The 22,937-nt window shown below is 43.2% G+C and overlaps 1 protein-coding gene across 2 annotated transcripts in view; it reads right to left on the bottom strand.

Moving 5' to 3' along the window:
* The window catches only part of ADARB2 (adenosine deaminase RNA specific B2 (inactive)), a 322,814-nt gene that overhangs the window by 37,314 nt on the left and 262,563 nt on the right, over positions 1-22,937 (bottom strand). For both annotated transcript variants that reach the window (XM_064444990.1, XM_064444991.1), the window contains 2 exons: positions 12,121-12,289; positions 5,064-5,215 (listed from right to left, as the gene is read on the bottom strand). In XM_064444990.1, coding sequence (XP_064301060.1) covers positions 5,064-5,215; positions 12,121-12,289 — 321 coding nt within the window. The remainder of the gene's footprint in view (positions 1-5,063; positions 5,216-12,120; positions 12,290-22,937) is intronic.

Here is a 22,937-nt window from a genome sequence, read left to right as displayed (position 1 = left end):
GAAGGTGTAATATATGGAAGAAACATTACAGGGCTAGCTGCCCCCATGGCTGCAGCTCCACCTCATGAGCTGGAGCCTGTGTGCTGTAAAGGAAAACATCAGCCCCCCTTGAAACTACCAGGAAACCCATGTTAACTTAGTGCTGTGATACTGCCCTCAGGAGAGGTCAGAAATCCAGGCATACCTTGCTTGGATGTACACAAAGCGAGAAGGCACTGGAAAGGAGATGTTCCAGCCTCCCTGACCTACAGCACTGACTTGAAGCAGGGGCAGAGGTGATTGTCTGAAGGAGCAATTAGAGAGTGGTGAGGACACTGGGAACAAGCTGTCTCTTCACCATATAGCTGTCTACAATCCTGTGGATGACCTGAATGTCTTCTTTGCTTCAGCCTTTACTGCTAAGGCTGGTCCTCAGGCATCTCAGCCCCCAGAAGAGAGAGGAAAAGTCTGGAGAAAGGAAGACTTACCATCGTTTGAGAAGGATTGGGTCAGAGATTATTTAGGTAAAGTGGATCCTCACAAATCCACGGGCCCTGATGCAATGCACCTGCAAGTGGTGAGGGAGCTGGCGGATGTTCTTGCTGAGCCACTCTCCATCATCTTTGAAAGTTTGTGAAGGACAGGAGAGGTACCCAAGGACTGGAGGAAAGCCAATGTCACTCCAGTCTTCAAAAAGGGTAAGAAGGAGGACCTGGGAAACTATAGGCCGGTCAGCCTCACCTCCATCCCTGGAAAGGTGATGGAACAGTTCATCCTGGAGGTCACCTCCAGGCATGTAGAGGACAAAAAGGTTATCAGAAGTAATCAACATGGATTCACCAAGGGAAGATCATGCTTGTCCAACCTGATAGCCTTCTGTGAAGGCGTGACTGGCTGGGTCGATGAAGGGAGAGCAGTGGATGTTGTCTATCTTGACTTCAGTAAAGCATTCAACACTGTCTCCCATAACATCCTCACAGAAGCTAAGGAAGTGTGGGTTGGATGTTTGGAGAATGAGGTGGACAGAGAACTGGCTGAATAGCAGAACTCAGAGGGTCATGATCAATGGAGCAGAGTCTGGATGGAGGCCCGTCACTAGTGGTGTTCCCCAGGGGTCTGTGCTGGCTCCAGTCCTGTTCGACATATTCATCAGTGACCTGGACAATGGGATAGAGTGTACCCTCAGCAAGTCCACTAATGATACCAAGCTGGGAGGAGTGGCTGATACACCAGAAGGCCGTGCTGCCACCCAATGAGACCTGGACAGGCTGGAGAGCTGGGCCGAGGGGAACCTAATGAAATTCAGCAAGAGCAAGTGCAAGGTCCTGCCCCTGGGGAGGAACAACCCCATGCACCAGCACAGGCTGGGGGCTGAACTACTGGAAAGCGGCTCTGTTGAGAAGGACCTGGGAGCGCTGGTGGACAGCAAGGTGAGCATGAGCCAGCACTATGCCCTTGTGGCCAAGAAGGCCAACAATATTCTGGGCTGCATTAAAAGGAGCGTGGCCAGCAGGTCGAGGGAGGTTATCCTCCCCCTCTACTCTGCCCTAGTGAGGCCACATTTGGAGTCCTGTGTCCTGTTTTGGGCCCCTGAGTTTAAGAAGGACGTGGAACTGCTTGAGCAAGTCCAGCGGGGAGCGACCAAGATGATGAGGGGGCTGGAGCCTCTCTCTTATGAGGAAAGGCTGAGAGACCTGGGTTGGTTCAGCCTGGACAAGAGAAGATTGAGGGGGGATTTCATCAATACCTATAAATATCGGAAGGGTGGGTGTCAAGAGGGATGGGGCCAGACTCTTTTCAATAGTGCCCAACGACAGGCCAAGGGGCAGTGGGCACAAGCTGGAACACAGGCAGTTCCACCTGAATATGAGAAAAAAACTCCTTTCCTGTGCGGGTGCCAGAGCAGCGGCACAGGCTGCCCAGGGAGGCTGTGGAGCCCCTTCCCTGGAGACATTCAAACCCCGCCTGGATGCGTTCCTGTGCCCCCTGCTCTGGGTGTGCCTGCTCAAGCAGCGGGGTTGGACAAGATGATCTCCAGAGGTCCCTTCCAACCCCTACCATTCTGTAATTCTGTAACCGTGGAAAATGATGAAGAAAAAAGAGTCTTGGGAAGGAGACTGGCTGGAGAGAAGGAGCCAGGACAAACCCATTAAAACTCTCACAGCTCTCTGAAACCCCTCTGGCATTTCCCAGCCTCCTTTTTCTGCAACATCACTGACCCTGGCTGGTCTCCTTTCCTGCTGTCACTCACTCCTGCACCACTCCCCTCAGATTCCTCCCCTACTGTCTTGGATTGTACCAGCCTCTCCCAAAACTTCAACTTCACTTGAATCCCCCTGTAGGTTCTTCCAGCTTCCTGACCTACAGGCACCAAAAAGAGTTAGAAAACCCCTCCTTGCTCAGAGTAGTTCTGGTCCAGCTGGGTTTTGCCTTTCTTTTAGAACTGGCTAAGGATGTATCAACAAACAAGTCAGCTCACCTCTGATGCAAGAAGGGTGTTGTTGTAAACCAACGCGAGATTTTTCTCTTTTTGTCCCTAATCTCTTACTTTCCTGCATGAACCTGGCATGGCTGTGGGCTCCCTGGATCTATCCTCTGCATTGCAGCTGTTCACATGAACCACAGTAAGGTCAGACTTTTACACATGCTGCTAACTTGGTACGCTGCACTATCCCCTAAGAAGTAAACTGGGTTTCAAGTGCATGCTAGCTTATCTCCTCCCTTACCAGAACAAAGCTCATAAGACGGAAATGTAAGGCCTCCCTGAGGGTGCTGGGAAGACACGGTGGATAATAGGAAATTTTTGGAAAGAGATTTGAGAGGTGGATTTTACTCACTCCCTATATTGATAAAGGCTTATCATATTCCTTCGCAAAACCAGAAACCACATGGTGAGACACCGTTTTTAAATGTTAATGCATCTTTAGAGAACAATCAGTAACGTTTGATGGCTTGTGCTAGCTCTAGGAGAGGCTTCTTTGTTGTTTAAGAAATGAAACAGCATTCATCTGAAGTTTCTTGTCATTACTGGATGAAAGAAAGGTTATTTCTTTAGTAAAAAAAAATAAAAAAGAGAAGATCTGAATGATAAATGTTATAAAATACTGATCTTCCCAGATGTCTCTGGGATAATATAAGCTAAAAGGAAATTCTTATCCTGCTGAAGGACAGCTTTTGGCAACATGGCTTTTTATACAGTGCTAAATGATTTTAAGAGCACAGGACAAAGCCAGAAGGATCTACTTAAAACAGTGAAATGCAAAACAGATGTAGTGCCCCTTCAAGTCTTGCTGCTGGATCACTGTCTAACCTTGGGTAAACCACACAGCCCTTTCTGCCTCAGCTTCTGCACTGGGACAATAATTCGTGTAAATACCTATATAAAAAGTATTTTTGTGACCACCTACAGGTTTACTGTATGACAGTCAGGTGTTGCATGGCTATGTATTTTTAAACATGGCTTCCTGTATATACTGTTATCTAAAGAAGCGTTCTCTCTTTAGCTGGCAGGTTTATGTGCTTTTTGAAGCAATCCATGGACCAAGTAGGGTTCACCTCCAGGTTTCAGACGCATATCAGTAGGCAGTGCTGGCTGTCAGCAGCCCAAAGCACCTGTTTCCTCAGGCATGAATGAGCAGAATCCATCCTGGATAGTCTTTGTTTGTTCTTGAGAATGGACCACATTTTTAATATAATTACAGATTTTGGTGCTTCCAATTCTGATGTCAAGTAAGGGGTGCCCCAGGAAGGGTGCCTTCTGTAAAACATGAAGGCCTTTAACCAAATATAAAGCCTTTTTAGATATCTCTTGATACACACATAAAGTGGGAGGCCAAAATCACTATTAAGTTTTGATATTCATGGGCACTGCCTTTTTTATTTTTAATTCTGTTTTTAAGATGACGCTATGTCTCCTCATTTCGCTACCTCATCAGCGATTATTTTGTTGATTTACTGTTTTTTGCCTTTTAAACATTTACATGCTTTTCTTCATTTTATAAACTCTGCTGACAGAATGTAGAAATCATGTCAGGTAAGGAAGTGTATTTCCTTTCTGAATAGGTGCATTCTGCTTTCACACCCCAGCAAGCTACTGTTTCACACATGACAAAAAGATTCCAGTCAGGGGAGAATAATACCTAATCGTTAATAAATAACTTGTACAAATAAGAGCCAGGAGTGGAACTACTGTCTGATGGATTTGCCTGTGAGGAAGTCAGGTCGTTGTGTGACCTTGGATGATTAATTTTACATTCCTGTGCCTATGCTTCGTCCTCTATCCATTCTTCTGCCTTGCCTGCTTCACATTCAAGGTAGTCAGGGCAAGGATATTTCTCATTATATGTACTTTTAGCAGCCAGCACTATGGGTATTACAGCACTGTAAAATGCACGTATGAGAAGCAATACCCAAGGGCAGAGATAAGAGTGCACCTTGTGCATTGTGCATTTGATCATGGAGTGACAGACATGTGTGATAACAAGCCACAGACTTCTTGAGTCCCCTGTCCCTTGTTGGGGGTGTATCGTATCGTACTGAATTGTATCACCATATTGTATCATCGCTCTACCTCAGACTACAGCCGCTGCAGCCTGGACAGCTCAGGTTTGGTGTAAATGCAGCCCTTCAACCCCTATGTACTGCCTAAATGTTGAGAAAAGTCTATGCATCCCCAACTGGAGACCTGATCCACTGGCCCAGCCCGTGGCTGTGGCTCCAAGTATCTCTTAGATCATGGGGACCTTTCCCAAGGCATTTATTTACTGTTAGGGTTGCATTTCCTGCTAGGCTGTTGGGGATGTGTTCCCTAGCAGAGCTACTGAGACTCAGCCATGCAGAGCCATCTCCCACTGCCTTGCCCAGCTCTGATTTTCCCTGCACACCTTCCCCCAGTATACGGGACCAAGCAGCAGTCGCACAGGCACACACATGCCACACAGCCCACAGTGTTTCTACTCTTGAGTGAAACACATTTTCTGCAAGCAAACAAAGAAAGAAGGACTGATCTTAAAAAAAAAAAAAAAGAAAAGGAATAAAGCCCACACAGAGGGGAAAAAGGAGAGGGAAGATTTTTTTTTTCTTACAGTCGGTTGTGATTTCGTAGGGGGAGTTGAGGCGTGCGTCTCCGCAGGGTGAAGTGCTCACGTACAGGTGGAACAGGATGTTCTCCCGCAGCCTGTAGCCTCCCTCTTTTAATCGCACGAAGATTGATCGCTCCCAGTCTTCTCGCCGTTTGCTATGATCACAAAAGAGGTTCCAGGTCATTTGTTACATGCCAAATCAGAAACATTTCTGCTCTCTCTCTCTCTGTTTTTCTCCCTCTGTTTGTTTGTTTTTATTAGCACCTGGCATCATATATTTTGCCTAGTGACAACAAGAGAAAAACAATAAGCTTCTCCAAGTGAAGAAATGTGTGAAGAGGGTCAAAACTGTCAAAGTGATTTTGGCTTGCTTACCTAGAATATATTCTAATGATAAAACGCAGATTTTTGAAGGGTAACTTTCCTTCCTCACATGCATGGATGCATAAACACATTGATTTTAAAGAGGTTCTGGTGCATGAGGAAAGGAAAAGTTCTCTTAGGCTCTTATGTGAACAAATCAGCTCTTCTCATCACAGTGCTTAGGCATGTGTTTAAATCCCATTAACATCACTGCAACTGAGTTGCATGTTTATGTGCTCCACTGAAAAGGGCCTCTAATGAAGCACCCAGATTTTATGACCCCTGCCAATGGTCCCTGTTCCCCAGGTATTGCTTTTCTTCCCCATTCAATCAGAGGCACCTATGAGTGCTCTGATTAAGCCAGCAACATCTTCTGGGTCACTTGGCACTTTTAGAAATCAGAAGCCATCCTGAAAAGTGAGCACAAAACTTGTGTGGGCTTTCCTCAGCTGATTTGAAAAAGATATTTATTAAGATGAAGCTTTTATCTTCGCAGTGGTTCAGCAGCTAGATGGGGACACAGTGCATATATTCCATTAGCAACAGCTGCCTGGGAGGCCAAACCCTCCCAGTCCTGCAGTTTGCAGCAATAGCTTGCATTAAGGCTATGCTGCCATGCGGTTCCTCAGATGATTTACATTTGGGAAGACATGGGTGATTTCTCTGACAGACAGCTGCCTCTAGTATGTACATTTGGGTGATGTTTATGATTATAGTTTTGAAGGTGAAATGTGTTAGTGAAATTATGATGAGACTCCTTTCCCTTTGATGCCCTGGTCCTTCCCTCAAATACTCAAGGGTCTTTTTGCAGGAATATCTCTGAACAGAACAGCACCTGCAGGTAATGATTTTCCTAGGAGGCTCTTAATAAGGCAGAATCCTACCCGTTTAATTCACTGTAGGACAGCCCATTAACCAAGGCGATTTCTGCTGCTTTCTCTGCCTCCTGTCAGTGTAAACAGGGGTGCTTTCTACTCAGCCTTGGAGCAAGTCCTTGGCTTTAGTCCAAGCTGCCTCTGCTTGTTTTCTCCTGGTGCAGCCTCTGTGCTATTGAAGCTGTTTGGCTGTCACTCTTCCATGGTTTGGGTGTTTTGTCATTTTTTGATGCCGGGATGCGTTTGCTGTCAGGAGGAATTTACAGGCACATTAGCTCGCCTGTCAGGGACAGGGAGCCACATCAGCTGCCGAGCCGGGGCTGCCACATGCAGCTTCTTCATTTTCTGCTGGCTGTGGTGGAATTTCCCGACTGCACTAATTATATTATCGCCCTGATACAAACATCTGAAATAATAAAATACCTGTAAGTCCTGCTGCTTGGACTTTAGAGCAACTGCAGTTAGTTTTAAATAATTCACTGCAAAATCAGCTGGGAGAATACAAAGCTGTGCAGTCCTTATACCTGCTATTATTATGTTAAACCTCACTAGAGTGGGGGGCAGTTTGCATTACTTAGAAACAGTTGCTATGTAGGGTTGGAGCAGTCAGTCTTTGGGCTGGATTTCAGGAGTTCACAGTAATCAGCACCTGTCCTGTTTTTACTGGTTATTGTTTTTCACTGATTAACCTTAGTCTCTTCCCCCTCCCTGAGTACCAAGAAGGGTCTGCTACCAGTGTGGCTGATGGGTTGGGTGATAGACAGTTGCTCTAAAAATAGATGGCAGGGCTGGAGGGCAAGGCAGCTTGACTCTTCCTCCAGGAGGATGAGATCCTCCATATCACATATGGTCCTGACCTGCCTTTGGGATGGTTTTCTGGGAGCTGAACTCAAACACAAAATTCATTCCTGCACAGTGGCTTAATAGGTTTAATAACAAAACTCTGAGACTACTGTTATGAAAAAGTTTGGGATGCAATATCATCTACGGTGGCTTTGCAGAGAGTCTTGTGCATGGGAAGCTTGGGGATTTCAGACCTCAGGGAGATCCAAGGACCTTTTAAAACTGGGCCAAGTGGAGCATGAGATACACTTCTGTAAAGTCACTTCTACCCCAGCCCCTGTACACTCCTGCCTTCCCTCTAGGATAGTTGGTTTTGAGTTGTCCTGGGGAGAATGAGTTTGCAGTAGCAGTCCTTTGCAATGCCACTTTGCGCAGCCTTACACACCTATACGAAGCAATGAAGAGAGAAGCCCACAAATATCATTCATTATTAGAGTAACTTCTACATGCTGGCAGTAGCTGAAAGAACAGAATTTGTCCTTAAAACTTTGCCTGTTATGAATTTCTGTGGAAGAGTTAGGCTTTGAGGCTGATTCAAGAGGAACATTTAAGAATACGCGAAATTCTAATCTTGTGCTTAAGTTCATTATTTAGCATAACATGCATATGTTTTGAGCTAACTTCAAGAAGATTTAAGCATGTACTTATGGTTTAATATATGCAAAGTATTTTGCTGAAACGAGGCCTTACTCTAAAAGAGATGCAGAGGAGTTGTTTTTAGCATGTAAACGTACACCTGGGAAGTTTCTAGTACTATACGGTACAGCATGGCATCCTAGAGAAACTAATAGCAGACTTAAAAGGGAAGGAGCTATGTCCATTGAGAGGCTAGTAGGACAAAAGCAAGAAACAGTAGATGTATAACAACCAGCTGGTTTTCCTGGAAAAAACTTAACTGGACTGGATGAAGACTATTCCTTGAGTTTTATGTATAAAATAAACAGTGGTTTACATCTGACTCGCTGGAAGAACTTAGCTTCTGTTAAAATCATCCTTCTGGCACCTGCAGGGCCACTACAGCAGCAAGACTGCTATGGTGCTGATTTATTTTAATAATAGCCTATTAGTTTTATTTTTATTTAAAAAAGAAAAGTTGGATTTTCTTTTCTTCCCTATTGGCCAGTTGATATAAATAATCCCACTGAAATCAATGTGAATTTTACTGCCATCTTTGCAAAAGAATCAGACTATGGTATCTGTGTACTTTTTGATGGTGATTCTTAGAAAAAGCTTCTCAAAAGGTCTTTCTTGAGCTTCTTTTGTACATCAGAAAATTTATGTCTTACTGTTCATCTTTTTCGTGAAAGTCTTGAGAACTGGAGGATTATGGTTGTCATAAAAATTAAAGCTGGGAGGGCTAAGGGTTTTAATCAGACTGGTTAGAAGCTGTCAGGTTTTAGTTGTGCTTTTAGCTTTTATTTAACCCAAGCTCTAGACAATGAATTGTTGAAAGAAAGTTTTCTTTTGAAGTATTTGTGACTCTTGCTTCTTAGAGAGGCTAAAGTACCCATTCTGGAACTCTCTTTCCCAAGAAAAGCCAGGAAAGTCACACCTCTAACATTTAGCAATATGAAGAGAAGGGAAAAAAAGTAATTTACATATTGGCATAACTTTGGCTTGTGGATGGGATTCTTCTACTATTTAAATATCTAAAGGAGTCACCCTATGTTCTCTTTATAGAAATGGAAAAAAATTTGTCCCAGTACATGGCAATTCATTACACCCACAATAGATACTTGAACAGGTCTGCTGAGTCCCACTCCAGAGATGCCCATCTTTCTTGACTGGCAATAAAAAGAGCCCTGGAGATCTAGTGCACACTCGACTTACTAACTTTCAGCCATCTCAAGCAAGGTGTCAAGAAGCAAATTCAACTCAGTGCATCCATCTCTCCCGGCCATTAATCCTGACTCTTGCTTTCTCCAGCCTGCTTGTCCCACCTGTTTGAAGCCTTCATGAGTTCAGTGGCAGTATTTTTAAATTCTGGAAAAGTGATTCCTTTTCAAGGACAACATCATATAGGAAAATAATTCTTGTGCTGGAGGTTCTTGAAGTTTGAAATCCAGCTGTGGAGATCAATTTGAGCAGGTGGACTTGGTGGGAGGAAGATATGTGGAAAATAGGGAATACTCTCCACAGAATAAACTTGCCTGTTCCATAGGAAAGGATGGAAAATATAAGATTTTTGAGGCAAGAACTATGCTTTCATTCTTTTTTTGTGTTAGGGAACCATCTTTTTGGTTTCAGTTCATATATGAGTTTGTACAACAGATTCCTGACCTGGAAAAGAACTTTAATTTGGGCTAGGCTAATGCAAATACATAACAACATAGAAACCACGTTTGTGTTTCCTCCAAGCCTGAGGAGCTGGTGTGCAGGAGCCCCAGTGAAGCTGAGTGTCTGTCCTAAAAAAAGTGCCCTTTTAGCTATGCAGTAGCACCATATGATTTCTCTACCAGTGGGAGTTATCTCTCTATTTTTAGAGAAAAAGGGGTGAACGTGACTTTAATGTGCAGAAAATGCATTTTTTATTTCATTTGAGCACCCCCATTTTCTTGCCATATGACAAAGCTCTCAATGATGGCATAAATCTGAGTGTAGCAATAAATGGTAGAACTGAAGAATATATTATAACACACAGTTTTGCTTCCCCGTGGACTTTAAGAAAGTAAAATCTGATTTGACAAGATCTGCAGCTCTGTCTTTCAAAGGTGTTTAGCCTTGACAGCTTTGTTTGAGCTTTTTATCATGTGTACTGGTCAGGGAAGCAGTGGTGTCTGCTCTTGGCTGAACAGAGAGTGATTTGAAGTTATTGTAAACAGAGCTTGTGCTGAACTGAGGATTTTCTTAACGAAAGACTGTTAACATTGATCCAAATAAAATAATAATATGACTGAACATGTGAGGGAGGTGGATCAATACAATAGTTTAAGATACATTGGTAGCACTTGTTTCTCAAGAGACTGGAGTGCAAAGCAGGTACTAGGGTTGCTACACTGCTGAAAACATAATAATTTAATGTAAACTTGAAAGCAATTCAGATTGAAATGGAGAGAATATTGTTTTTTATTAAATCCTTCAAGGCTCTTGCCTCCTTTTGTTAGCCCAGCTCATCTACTCAATACTCTTGCCTTCAACCCCAGCCTGAAGTGAAAATAACCATTATTCTTATTACCATTGCTTCAGTGCAACAGTATCTTGGGTGCTGACAAGAACACGCAATCCTGCTCAGGTTAATCCTGTGTCTGTGACCTGATGCAAAACCTTCTGAAATCGAAGGGAGTTTTTGCACTGAAGTTAATGGCCTTCAGGTAAAATCACATGAAAATGCAAGCAAGAATGGAGGGCAGAAGAATGACCTATAGATAAGGGATTTTTATTTGTTTTCTTTCCTTGCTTCATTCCTTGGTTCCTCCCATATAATGAATTCCACCTCAGCTTCACTTCTGCTCAGTTTTCACAGGACCATAGGATAATTCAGATTGGATAGGACCTCAGGTCTCTAGCCCAACCTTCTGCTCAGAGCAGTTTATCAGGTTGCTCAGGTTTTTGTCCACTCAGGTTTTGAAAACCTGTGATTCAGGAGGGAGATTGTACAACCCTGCAGGGTGACCTGTTCCACTGCTTGCCTATTCCCATGAGGAGTTTGTCCTAATATTCAGACTAAGCTTCTCTTGTTTCAGTGTGTGCCTGTTGTCTGTCATCTTCTTCACCTTGGTAAAGATGCCAGCTCCATTGTATTGTTGACATATGTTCTGCTGGGTCCACCATCCCATCTCCAGGCTGACCAGGCCCAGCTCCCTCAGCTGCTCCACACAGGCCAAGTACTCCAGCCCCTGAGCATCCAGGTGGCCTCTGCTGAGCCTGCTTCAGATGGCTGATGTCCTTCCTGAATTGGGGCACCCAAAACTGCACATGGTATTGTAGATGTTGTCCGAGTGCTGAGTAGCAGGGGATGATCAAATCCTTTAGCTGACTCTTCAAACAGCTGAGGATCCTGTTGACCTTCTTTGCTGTCAGCCATACTGCTGTCTCACATTCAGCTTGCTGTTTGCTTACAAACCCTGTCCCTTTTCAGCATCCCTGCTCCCTGGCCAGTAAGGCTCCAGCCTGTGTTGTTGCAGGTGATTCTTTCCTCCTTGGTGCGGGACTTTCCGTTTGTTCTTGTTGAGTTTTCTGCCAAAGTTCCTGCTGGCCCAGTCCTCCAGCCTGTACAGATGGCAGCCCAGTCCTCAAGCACATCAACTGGTCCCCACCACAATTTGGTGTCCTCTGCAAAGCTTATGAGCAAGCACTACATAGCCTTTTCCAGATTGTTGGTAGTCATGATTAGTGGGGCCCCAGGATGGACCTCTGCGGTACCCGACTTGTTACCAGCTTCCAGGCTGTGTATAACCTATTAACCATTTAAATGGTAACAAGGTGGGTTTGGCTGAAAACAGGAACAATAATTCCTCTGTAATGACTCTACATGCTATAACATTTTAAACCGTCATAAAGGAGTGAGTGATAGCATCTTGCACTTTGACACAAAGTTTACTGTACTGTTAACACTCATTGGTTCCCTAGTGAGTCAATGAAGGCATTAATGATCAATAAATCACTTCCTAGAGATATTTCATCAGCAGCAAGGAAGACAGGAAAGTGTCTGCAGTGAGCAAAATGACCCCCTTCCAGTCTCTGGCTAGTGAATGATGCTAATAAGCCTGCACGTAAAGATTTGTACAAAATCATCAGGCTTCATAAAACCCAACTTTATGAGTCATATCTAATAGCTACTGAAAGAAAATCAGCTGAAGGAGCTTATGACCTGACGCTCTAGACTAACTCTCTCATTTTTTTCAGTGCAGTGTATTGGTTCTTCATCAGCCAAAGCTTAGAAAAAACAACATGAAACAAATAGTTCAAATGTCTGGATGATGGATCTGTTCCACTGAAAGCCATATAACATTCCCCAAGCATCAACAGAATTCAGTTACCTTAAGTGTAGCTCCAGCTGTGAGTAGAGGAAGTGAACGAATGCCCTTCTTGCCACAATTTCTGCATGGCAGTCGTTGACCGCAAGCCCTTGGTCGTTAATGTATTCCCCATTTATACATTTGGTACCTGATGACAGCACAATAACCTGAGCTTGCCTGATGTCCAAACCTGTAGGAAGAAAAACAAAAGGGCTGTGAAATTGCTGGGGGTGAGTATGATATCATAATTGTTAAAGATCTCACAGCTTTGATGTGACAGCCTAGACAGCCCTAATGGGATGCTTGCAAAGGTGATGATATGGCCTTTAGAATATGCAGGAATCTCACATCTCTGTGTTATTAGAATAATAAGAGCTTTATTTCAGTCTTGCTGCTAATTCCAAGATAAAAGCTTGCCATGAAGTTTACTTGTTAAATCAGTAACTACATCATAGGAGAGCACATGCTGTAGGGAGGTAATAAAGATCTCCTGCAGTGCTGATAAACGACCAGGTTTTTATGAGCTGTTGATGATATTTTCTGGTGGGAGCACACACTCCCTCTAATGTTAGGTTTCATTGCTTTTGCACTATAAGTACTAAATAAAATGCAAGTAACACTTTTGGAGTTGGTCTTTAAAAATCTCAGAGAACAAACAGATCTGACTTTCAGTCCAGCTTCCTTTTTGTTTCTCCAAGAGCAGCTACATTGGTGCCTCTTCCACTGTGGTCCCAAGGGCAGAGAGTTCATCACTGAGACCAGCTTTGTTTCTCCATTTCCTCTCCAGGCAATGGTGATGGCAGTTGAAAGACATGCCTTTCTTGGTCCATAGACACTTTCTAGGATTAAATCCTGATTTCTTTTGAGTCAGTGACAAAATGCTTACAGACTTCAACAGGGTTTTGCTCTAAAATGTAGCTCATTCAACCCTGTGGACAATTTCAAAGAACAGTTGAGAATGAACCGAGCCCAAACTGAAATAACCTGTTGAACAGCACATTTCAGGATACATCTCTCTGAATACCAAAGAACAGACACCAGCTCTTGGGAAAAAGGATTTTTCTGGCTGACAGGTGCTTCCTTTAGATGCGACAAAGTAGCCTAAGAGTGTTGGACTGTGTTTGACAGCTGTACATGACTGTGTGTAGACAAACACATGCACAATATAGCAAGTCAGACTGCTGAGGTTGCCATAGTTGTGCCCATGCAGTGCCACCTGAGATGGCCTTGGCATCCTGCCTAACCTCTGGTTGCTGCTCTGGGGAGGTGGGGGTGGCCAGCAGGTTCCGCACCCTCCTCATGTGTCTCACATGGACATCCATAAGGTGACTCAGTAGAAACGGATGCCTGTGTTTAAGCAACTGAATCAAGCCCCTAAAGTCTGACAAGTCTATGACTAAGGCAGGCCTGAGGCTGCAAGTACCCATAGGGGGAGTGGAAACAATCTCACCTTGGGCCATGGTGATGCTGTTTCTATGATCCTATGATAATTCATAAAGAAGCTTTAGGAGTTATTTTATAGAGTCAGCAATATTACATTTTTCTTATGATGAAGCCTACTAAGTGGCAGAAAAAACAAGAAATTGCAGAGCTTTTCTGAGTTGGAAGGACCATGCTTGGGGCCATGTTCTCTCATAAGATCCATTGGTGTGACATGAGAACACAGCTGAATGGAGAAGGAAAGCCAATTTTAAACATAAAGGGCTGGTGCTGCCAGTGATGTCCCGGTTTATAAATAGGACCAATAATACTTCGTAATCTCCACACCGCTGGGGCTAGTGGTGGATGACATATTATTGCACTGTTGCTACACTTAAGGTATATAATAGCAAATGATACCGAAATTATCTCATGCCTATATCAATACGATAGCTAAATCAGTGGCCCCAAAAGTTAAGTAATATTGTGGCATTGCAACATTGTGACATTTGTAGCAGAGGTATAATTGTGAAAATTTTGGTTAATCACACCTGACCCCCAGTTGTGACAGTTTCAGACAGAAGTTGTTCTAGGTACTAGTGACAAAGTACACATCACTGTATGCCTGTGCCAGAAGTTTAATCTCTATTTATTACTAGAAATGTGGCCCTAACAGAGTGCTTATGAGTATTTTTTTTTAAAATAGAGAGCTGGCGACTTAGCAAACCCAAGAGGTGAAGATAGGAGCACATGGGAGAATGCAGTGGAGAAATGCAATTACAAAGTGTTTGCGCTTATTCCTGCTTTATTAGCTGATAAAAAGTTGAGGTGGACAAATGGGTCCTCCTCTACAAATAAAGTTATTTATACTCTGTACATTAGAATTGCTTTGATGTCACTTTGATTTCAGGTCACTGCTTTCATGAGAAAAGTAATAGGTCTCTCAGATCAGGCACATGTACATCTAGCTACCTGTGTCCTTCACATTGACTAACACCAGACATTTCATGAGGTGCTGCCTGCAACAGAGGTGTTTGAGTCCCACTCAGCTTCTCAAAAAGTGGTGTACGCTTTCCTCAACAGTATATAGTATTTTCCTTGGTTTGAAGGTTCATGATAAGAATCAGCTATTTTAAAGTTCTATTTTATTTATTTACCAATGTACACAGAGTCTTATTCTCCTCAGCTCAGCAGAAGTACATCAGCAAGAGGCAATTCCCTCATTCAGAAACCCATGAGCCTCTCCGCCTTCCATCCTGCACCTGAGGACCTCCATCAATACTCCTCAGGGCAGTGAGACTGCCTGCTTCCTTCTCTCAGTATCAGCATACCCCTAATGTGCCTCCTCATCTACCCTTTCACCCTATAGTCAAAGCACCAGGCTCTGCAAACACAGAGCAAAGCATGTGGGGAAGCCGTCCTGCTCTCCAGGAGCTGTACCTTACTCACGCCCCCCAATCAGTCCAGCGCATGGTGTGATGCCTTTTATTATTTCAAACATTTTATCCATAAGTAAGCTTAACTCCTTCTCTTTTGTAGCATGAGTGTCAGATAATGAATGCACCCAGGATTTTCTGTGAGGTCTGGATGTATTGTGAAATTAAACACAAAGGCACCCAGCACCTATCGATACAGCAATAATATGAACACCTCTGATGATGTTTGCTATCACAATGTCCATTCATACAGTAACAGCAAGTGTGCTTGGGGTGATCATTTTTGGGTGAATTAACTCCATATGTTGGCTTTCAGTGATATGAGGCTCCAGTAGGTAGTCACATGTGGACAGAGCCTGGGGCACCTGCCAGTCCTGGCAAGCTGTATGTGTTTGCAGAACATCACTTAGATGTTGCCCGGGGCTGGAGGCAATGGTTTCCAAGAATTTGCAGAACCGGTCTGCGCGTTAAACATTAAAAGCCTCTATGTGTTTTCCATTTGCAATGACAGAAAATAATCCATGTTCCTCCATGCTCAGAAATACCCAAGAGTTATGTCTCACTACTATAGCACTCAGAAACACAGGTGTACATGACTTATGCATTAGCTCTGAAATATTTACACCTCACTGGGGAGCCAAATGGGGAAAGTGATCTGTGACCAACGCAGCACCATTCACTGCTGCATGTGAGGGCACCCAGCATGATGAGAAATACTTCCAGCAACCTGACAGTTGCCCGATGTGTTCAGGAGCATATATGCTAACAGATTGTCCTCTTGCATGCCTTGTTTTGTACATACATAGTGTTGGAGGCTTATCCCCTGTGAACTGCTTGATATTATTTCCAGTGAACACAGGAGGAATTTCTCTCTGAGAATAAGACATATGATGCCTACTTGACGAAGGCAAATTTTAACATTGACTGATCACATTGGCATTTCAGGCAGCATTTCCAACTCTTGAACCTAGATACTTGAGCAGTGATTCAGAATTAATAGGCACTTCTGTACATTTGTATATTTTGCATAAAACCAGCCATTACTAACTCTTGTAATTAATGCTTACTTCCTGCTTTATTTTGCCTGCAGAATACTTCCAATTTCTCACGTGAGTTCTATTTATGAATGTCAAGCTACCTCCTAAACATTGATTAATTTAACCTCAGATGTGTGGCAGATCTAGACTGATCACATCATCAAGTTGTGCCTAGGAAAGCTACAGCACTGGGTGTGTCAAATTCCTAAACTAGCACTAACCTGGCACCGTCAGCCGTACGCCGCCTTCCCTGCTTAGGGGTGTACCGCAGGGTATGACCCTAGATGAGGATTGCTTTTGGCAAGACCCATGTTCTTACTGAGACAATCTCAGATGAAAGACCCAGGGATCTATCTGTGTTCAGGCCATTTGACAAACAAGAAGAAATGAGCTACATTATTATGACCTTAACTCCTGACCCACTGATTGTCAGCGTTCATGAGGCATTTCTTTCCCTCGCTGCCTTCTGTGAAGTAATGTTTGAGGAGACATTAGGTTAAAAGTAACTAGTGAACGATTTATAACAGGTACCTGCATTAGGTTTCTATTATTTGCCTAAAGACTCCTAATAGTTTTCAATTTGAAAAGGAAATGGAGCAGGGGAAAGGAAACTGGGGAGCTGTGTCAGCATACCAGCTGGGTCCTGGCTAATGCTGTGTTGATGTGATGGGGACAGCCGGGAGAGCAGGAAGGGAATTCACCACGTTTTATTTTCAGTAATTCTGCCAATTAATTATTTGCATTATGAAACAAAAATGTACCCATAAATGACTCACTGTTTTTGATCACAGATTCAGTCTAATGATCTGGTGAGGTAACGAACCTTTCTCGTGCTCTTCTGAAAGCCTGAGCCGCCCCCACCTGGGTCCAGCAGGCAGGGTCTCCTCTCACAGCCAGGCAGGGGGGACCTCAACCCCACTAATGTTCATTTTTTTGTGCGTCAGGGAAAGTCCAGACTTTCACATCATAGCTGAGCCATTGAAAAGAAAATGGGTTTTATTATGAGCCATTTTCAGTTTGGTGACACCAGTGGTGGGATTCATTTCAGCTATTCTGGATAACTAGAGCTGAGATGTCTGTAGCTGAGCTAATTGTTGTAGGCTCTCTTTATAGTCAATGGAGAGGAACTTCCCTGGGAGGTGACTCATCTGGCCTCTTTTAGCTATTTGCTTTTGGATAGTCTGAATTACACCTCAATATCACCAGCTTCTCTTCATGAACTCTGAAGACCTGTAGACAGCCAGCAGAAGTACAGCTTTCTACACTGTAGACGGCTGCTTGTGGGAAGATTTCTCTTATTGTAAGTAACCAAATACTATGTGCAAATCAAAACACCCCAAATCATAAGATGCCTAGCAGAACAATTCTGGTGCCTTTTACATTTTTTTCCTGATTTTTAAACTTTTTGAGGTAATTTTTTCATTTTTTTCCCCACAACAATTAAGGATAACTGTATTAATGTTAATATATTCATGGATGGTCATATTGCCTTGAGCTGGGCTATTACACACATAAAACAAACAATACTGTCTTCCCTACATGATCTCTCAAAACCTCAGTCTTGCTGCCACAAAACTTGCAACAGAAATTATTCAGAAAGATGCTGACAGAAGAGACAGTAAGAAAGAAAGATATAAAAGTTTGCTCAGCAAATAAGTTGGACGTGGAGAACTGGCTGGCATCTTATGGACTACAGTTATGAGCTGTGCTTTTAAAGCAGTCATGGCCATAAATGCAAACTGTCTACACCCATCTGCTTTGAGACACTGCTCTACCAATAAAACCAGAGAGTTTTGGCTAGTCTAATCAATGTTTCTACTGACTTTAATAGAGTTACTCTCACTTCTAGTGTGCTATGATCATTAAGGCCTTCCATAATACAGAATTTGTAGCCCTGCATATTTATGTGTTGGAAAAAGAAAATCAAAATCACTAAGTAATTGCAAGAGGTGTTGACTGTTACGCGCAATCAGAAAACTGCGTTTGCTGACATGAAATCTGAATCATACCGGCTGAATATCAGAGAACTTCTCTGAAATTCAGTAGGTTTAATTCATATTGAACAGGATGGAGTTTGCAACTGCTAATGCCAGCATACAACTGGGATCACACTTTGGCTTCTCAGCAGCTGGCACAACATGTAGAGAAACACCAGTCAGTATGCAAACGTCTATTTCGCTGCATGTTTTAGACCCTGCTAGCGGTAATGAAATATATCTTCTTTTTCAACATGACACCGTGAAGACAACTCACTGCTTGGAATATATTCATTTTAAATTAGAAAAAATAATCACAAAAATTGGGTTTGATTAATTAAAAAAACCCACCTCTTTTATTGGGCTGGAGGCAACTGACACAAATCCTATGCAGTAAAAAGGAAAGCCAGAAATAATGATAGTGTAACATCAGCCCTTGTGAATAATTCATGGGGTACAATTTCATGTCATTTTAAATGGTGCTGCTTCTCTCTCTGATAAGCAATAATTTTATGCTCTTTCTTTACCTTTTTTAACAAATCAGTCAAAAGGATTGTCTATTGTTATCAGCAAAAAAAGTGTATTTGGAATAATTTTCAAGGCTAGAGCTCTGATCACAGAGGAGTTTGGGTTTGGTTTTTTTTTAATACCCTCTACTCGTAGCTGAATAAGTTCAGGTTTCCATTTCAGGTTTGTTTAGGGAAGGAAAATTTCTTGATGCTACATAACACTGACAAGTCCCGCATTATTTTCTGTTATCTTCTTCCCTGGCAGCTCTACCATGTCCTTAGAATGGCTTTAATTTTATAATAAGAGGTAGTCAAGACATGAAAAGGCAGTGATGCTGGAAAAGCTGCCTGTGGGGATATGCTGTGGGCACAGTCCTGCACCCCACTGCCCCAAGGCAGGTCCCTGAGCCAGTGCAGAGCCCTGCAGGGGACTGCACTGCCAGGCTGTAGGCTGTGCTCGCTGCCCTTGTGTAGGCAATGTCCCACTCAAAATACTTCTGCAAAAGAGGCAAAGAGCTCTTCTCCCCATCTCTTACCTGAAGAAAAGCAGGAAAAGGACACGTTTCTCTGAAAAGGAGCTGAAACAGTTGTCCCTGTTAATGCTTGCACAGGGGTAGGTCTGTGGTTAGAAGTGAGGGATGTTCTTACCCAGGTCCGTCAGTCTGTGCTCCCTCCATTTGGCCCATAACTTGGTGATGCGTCTACAACCCCCTCTTTGCTGAGGTTTCAAGAGGAGTAAAATGAAGATGCATGTGTGAGGAGGCAGCTATGGATCAAGGGACTGGTGCGTGTGGCATGGTGTATCCTGCCCGTCAGCTGGAATGTAGAGTATGCACTCCTGACACAGGGGAGCTTTGCTGTCCCCAGCTCTGCGTGGAGAAGAAAACCACGCTCATGAATCAAAAAAAATGAATATGTACCCATAAGAGAAGAATTATGCACAGCGGGCATGATTAACAGTATGCATATAGTTATTAACAGTTTACATTTATCTGCCAGCCATAAAGACTCTGCTGCAGCTCATTTTCTTCACTTCATTTTCTGCTGTACCAATGGTGCTGATTGTGATCATTTTAGTGACAAACAGGAGCCTGGGACTTCAGTGAGCACCTTGGCTGCATCCCATAGCTCGCAACTGGGTGTCCCGAGGAGCAACCCTGAGGTAGATGGGAGCGGCTGATGCAAAGAAGTATCTGACTAAAAAACTGGGAAGGAAGAAGCATGTTAAAGACTTACGAAACGTAATAGCGGAAGTCTGAAAAAAAGGCAAGTAAACAACGAGCAAAAGTTAGGAATAAAGAAGTTGCTAGCAGTGAGGTTAAAGATATTTAGGGGTATAAATAGAATGTAGTCTTTGAAATGCTGGAGTTGTACAGGGATTTATTTTCCTGACATCAAACTGTGGGTTATGTGAAAGTGAATGTATTGTATTTCCATGGAAAGAGAGGGTGTAGAGGCAGCCTCTGAGAGCCTCGTATTTTCCTCCTTTATAAATGTGTTGGGTAATCCTGCCTCTGACTGCGCTGCCCAGGGAAGGTTATTCTCTGCAGTGTTCTTCATCTTCGACAGGAAACAAGCAGGGGCAGAGGCCCAGTCCCTCTCTACCCTGATCTCTCTGTGCAGGGTATTGTCTGAAAGTGGCCGTGGATCTCCTTTCATGGCCAGGTACAGTAAACTTCCCCCAATGTCACGGGGTGTTTCTTTGTGAACAAATTCCAAATTCAGTTCCTCCAAAAAAAAAAAATCCCTTACTGCCACAATCCAGTTTTGAACTGCTCAATCACAGCAGTTGGATGCCTGAAAAGGACTCTTGCACTAATCCATTCTGCAAGACATTCCTATGCAGGTCTTTCCAGTAAGTTTCAATCACAGGGGAAAATTCCCAGCCCCCCAAAAAATGGAGAAGAGATTGCCAAAGTGGAGGTGAATAAGAAAATGGGGGTGGGGGTGGGGGGTGAGAGAAATTGCTGAGGGCTGCAGAGGAGGGTGACCCAGCAGGAAAGGGTACAAAAATTAAATATGTAAACCTTTGTTAAGTGACTCCTATGAAAGTGGTGTAAGTGCCTCCAAGTATCTAAAGGGTGCAAACTCCAAGGACAGGTGTGGGTACTGAATGGGCAATTTATGGCAGTATAACTGAAGACCTGGGATGAAATCACAGAAAATAAAAGTCAGGCTGAATAACTGGTGAGAATTATTAACAATGACATCTATTAGACTAGAATGGTCTCCCAAGGTAGCATTGAAAGCCCCATTGCTAATTGATTCATTTAAATCTATACCAGCAAAAGCACTCAGGAACGCACCATGGGGAGCAATCTTGCATTTGCAGGGAAATGGATTGGATAACTTAGTGGTCTTTCCCAGTTCTAATTTCTATGGCCCATTTCTCTTCTCCCCTTAGTGGACGGAAAGGATGAAATCCCATCAGCTTTGTTTCTGGGGAGTATGGAAGAAGACAGTGCTGTGCTTGCAAGCATCAGTGTCCTTTGCCTTCCCTTCCTCAATGTGGGCTTTGGAAATCTGGAGGGGGAGATGGCACAGTCAGCCCAGGCCCCTGCATGCCTCATCCCCATACCAAATCCACAAGCATTTTTTTTTTTTAACCTAAATTGATAGTGGCAGAATCAATGTTATTTGAGGGTCCTTTCCTTTCATGCAAGTTTGAACACTGTTTTTCTCCTCAGGAGAAGAGCTGTGTAGGTGCTTCAGATAATTACTGATTTTAAAGCATGACTGAACTATATTTTCCCTGCCAGTTTGTGCTGGTTTTGGCTGGGGTAATTTTCTTCATAGTAACTAGTACAGGGCTATGTGATGGATTTGTGCTGGAAACAGTGTTAATAATACTGGCATGTTTTATTTACTGCCGAGCAGTGCTTGCACAGAGTCATGGCCTTTTCTGCTCCTCACCACACCCCACCAAGGGAGCCTGGGGGTACACAAGTGGTTGGAAGGGGACACAGCCGGGACACCTGACCCCAACTGACCAGAGGGATACCCCATTCCATATGATGTCATGCTCAGCAATGAAATGAGGGGGAAGGTTGACGGTTGGGGCACTGCTTGGGGACTGGCTGGGCATCGGTTTGTTGGTGGTGAGCAATTGTGTTTGTCTGCATCACTTGTTTTTCTGGGGTTTTATTTCTCTCTTTGTTATTTTCCTTTTAATTGCTATTATTATTATTATTATTATTGATTTTATTTTATTTTATTTTATTTTATTTTATTTTATTTTATTTTATTTTATTTTATTTTATTTTATTTTATTTTATTTTATTTTATTTTATTTTATTTTATTTTATTTTATTTTATTTTATTATTTCAATTATTAAACTATTCTTATCTCAACCCATGAGTTTTCTGACATTTACCTCTCCAGATCCCTTTCTGCCATCTTGCTGTGGGGGGAGCGAGTGAGCAGCTGTGTGGTGCTTAGTTGCCAGCTGAGGTTAAACCACAACACAGGTCCTGAGTGCAGACGTCTGTTTTGCTCTAATAAATGCTATGCCACTGATATCTGAGCATTAAGTAAATTGGCAGTTTTATATTCTAGTGAGATCCTTAACTGCAGTGAGAAAGGATGAAATCCTGAACGTGGATTTTGGCAGATAAGCACAGGAGGAACTTACCTTAGGTGTACTTGCTTTGAAAAATCTTCTTTCCTTACTATGTCAGTAAAGTAACAGTGATGGTTGATGCCACTTAGCCTTTACTCACACAAGAAACTTCTGTTTTTAGGATGAGATGTGCTGTTTGTATTGAGATTGGGACAATTTTCAGTTTGGCTTATCACACAGCGGAATGAAAGTCTGAACCTTCCAGCTCCTTGCTTCACATACTTAAGGATGGAAACAGAAGTGCCTATTTTTCATTTCTATGTTTTGTGTTAATTATTTTATCCCTCCTTGTGGCCAATGCAATTACATGTGACACAACGCCAGGGCCTTACCTGCATCCAGGTTTTGAAAGGTGTCAGTTCTTATTTCAGTCACAAATATTCTTCAAACAACAAGAACCACAAGCTAAGTCTAGAGATAGTAAATGGTCTGGGATAAAAGCCTCCGTGCCTGAGAAGAGCTAGCTGCTCTGATTTGGCAACCAGAATGACCAATGGGCATAGCGAGGAGGAAGACATTTGGTGTTGGATCTGCCCAGAAGTAGTGCTGGAGACACCCACAGCTTGTGCAGCAGGTGAAAATGGGGGCTCAATTCCCTTCCCAAGCTGGGTCATTCTTCCATGGGAGAGCCTAAAACTGCTGATAAGAGAGGGTTTTCCCCTGTTTTTGCTGAACCTGTGCTACCAAACAGCTAAGAGGACAGAGTTAGGTTAGTCAATAACAGCAGTGAAGGGCTGTGCGATGTGCTGGTTGGGGTGCACACCTCCAAAAGTGAAGCCCTGATTCTGTACTTGCTCCCGGCTGGTGCATTCATTTTATCTAATTTCTGTTTAGTGTAAAA

Source organism: Phalacrocorax carbo, chromosome 2 (genome assembly GCF_963921805.1).
Source record: "Phalacrocorax carbo chromosome 2, bPhaCar2.1, whole genome shotgun sequence".
NCBI classification, from domain to species: domain Eukaryota; kingdom Metazoa; phylum Chordata; class Aves; order Suliformes; family Phalacrocoracidae; genus Phalacrocorax; species Phalacrocorax carbo.
Note: the sequence above shows the minus strand (reverse complement) of the source record. Positions and strands in the feature narration are given on the sequence as shown.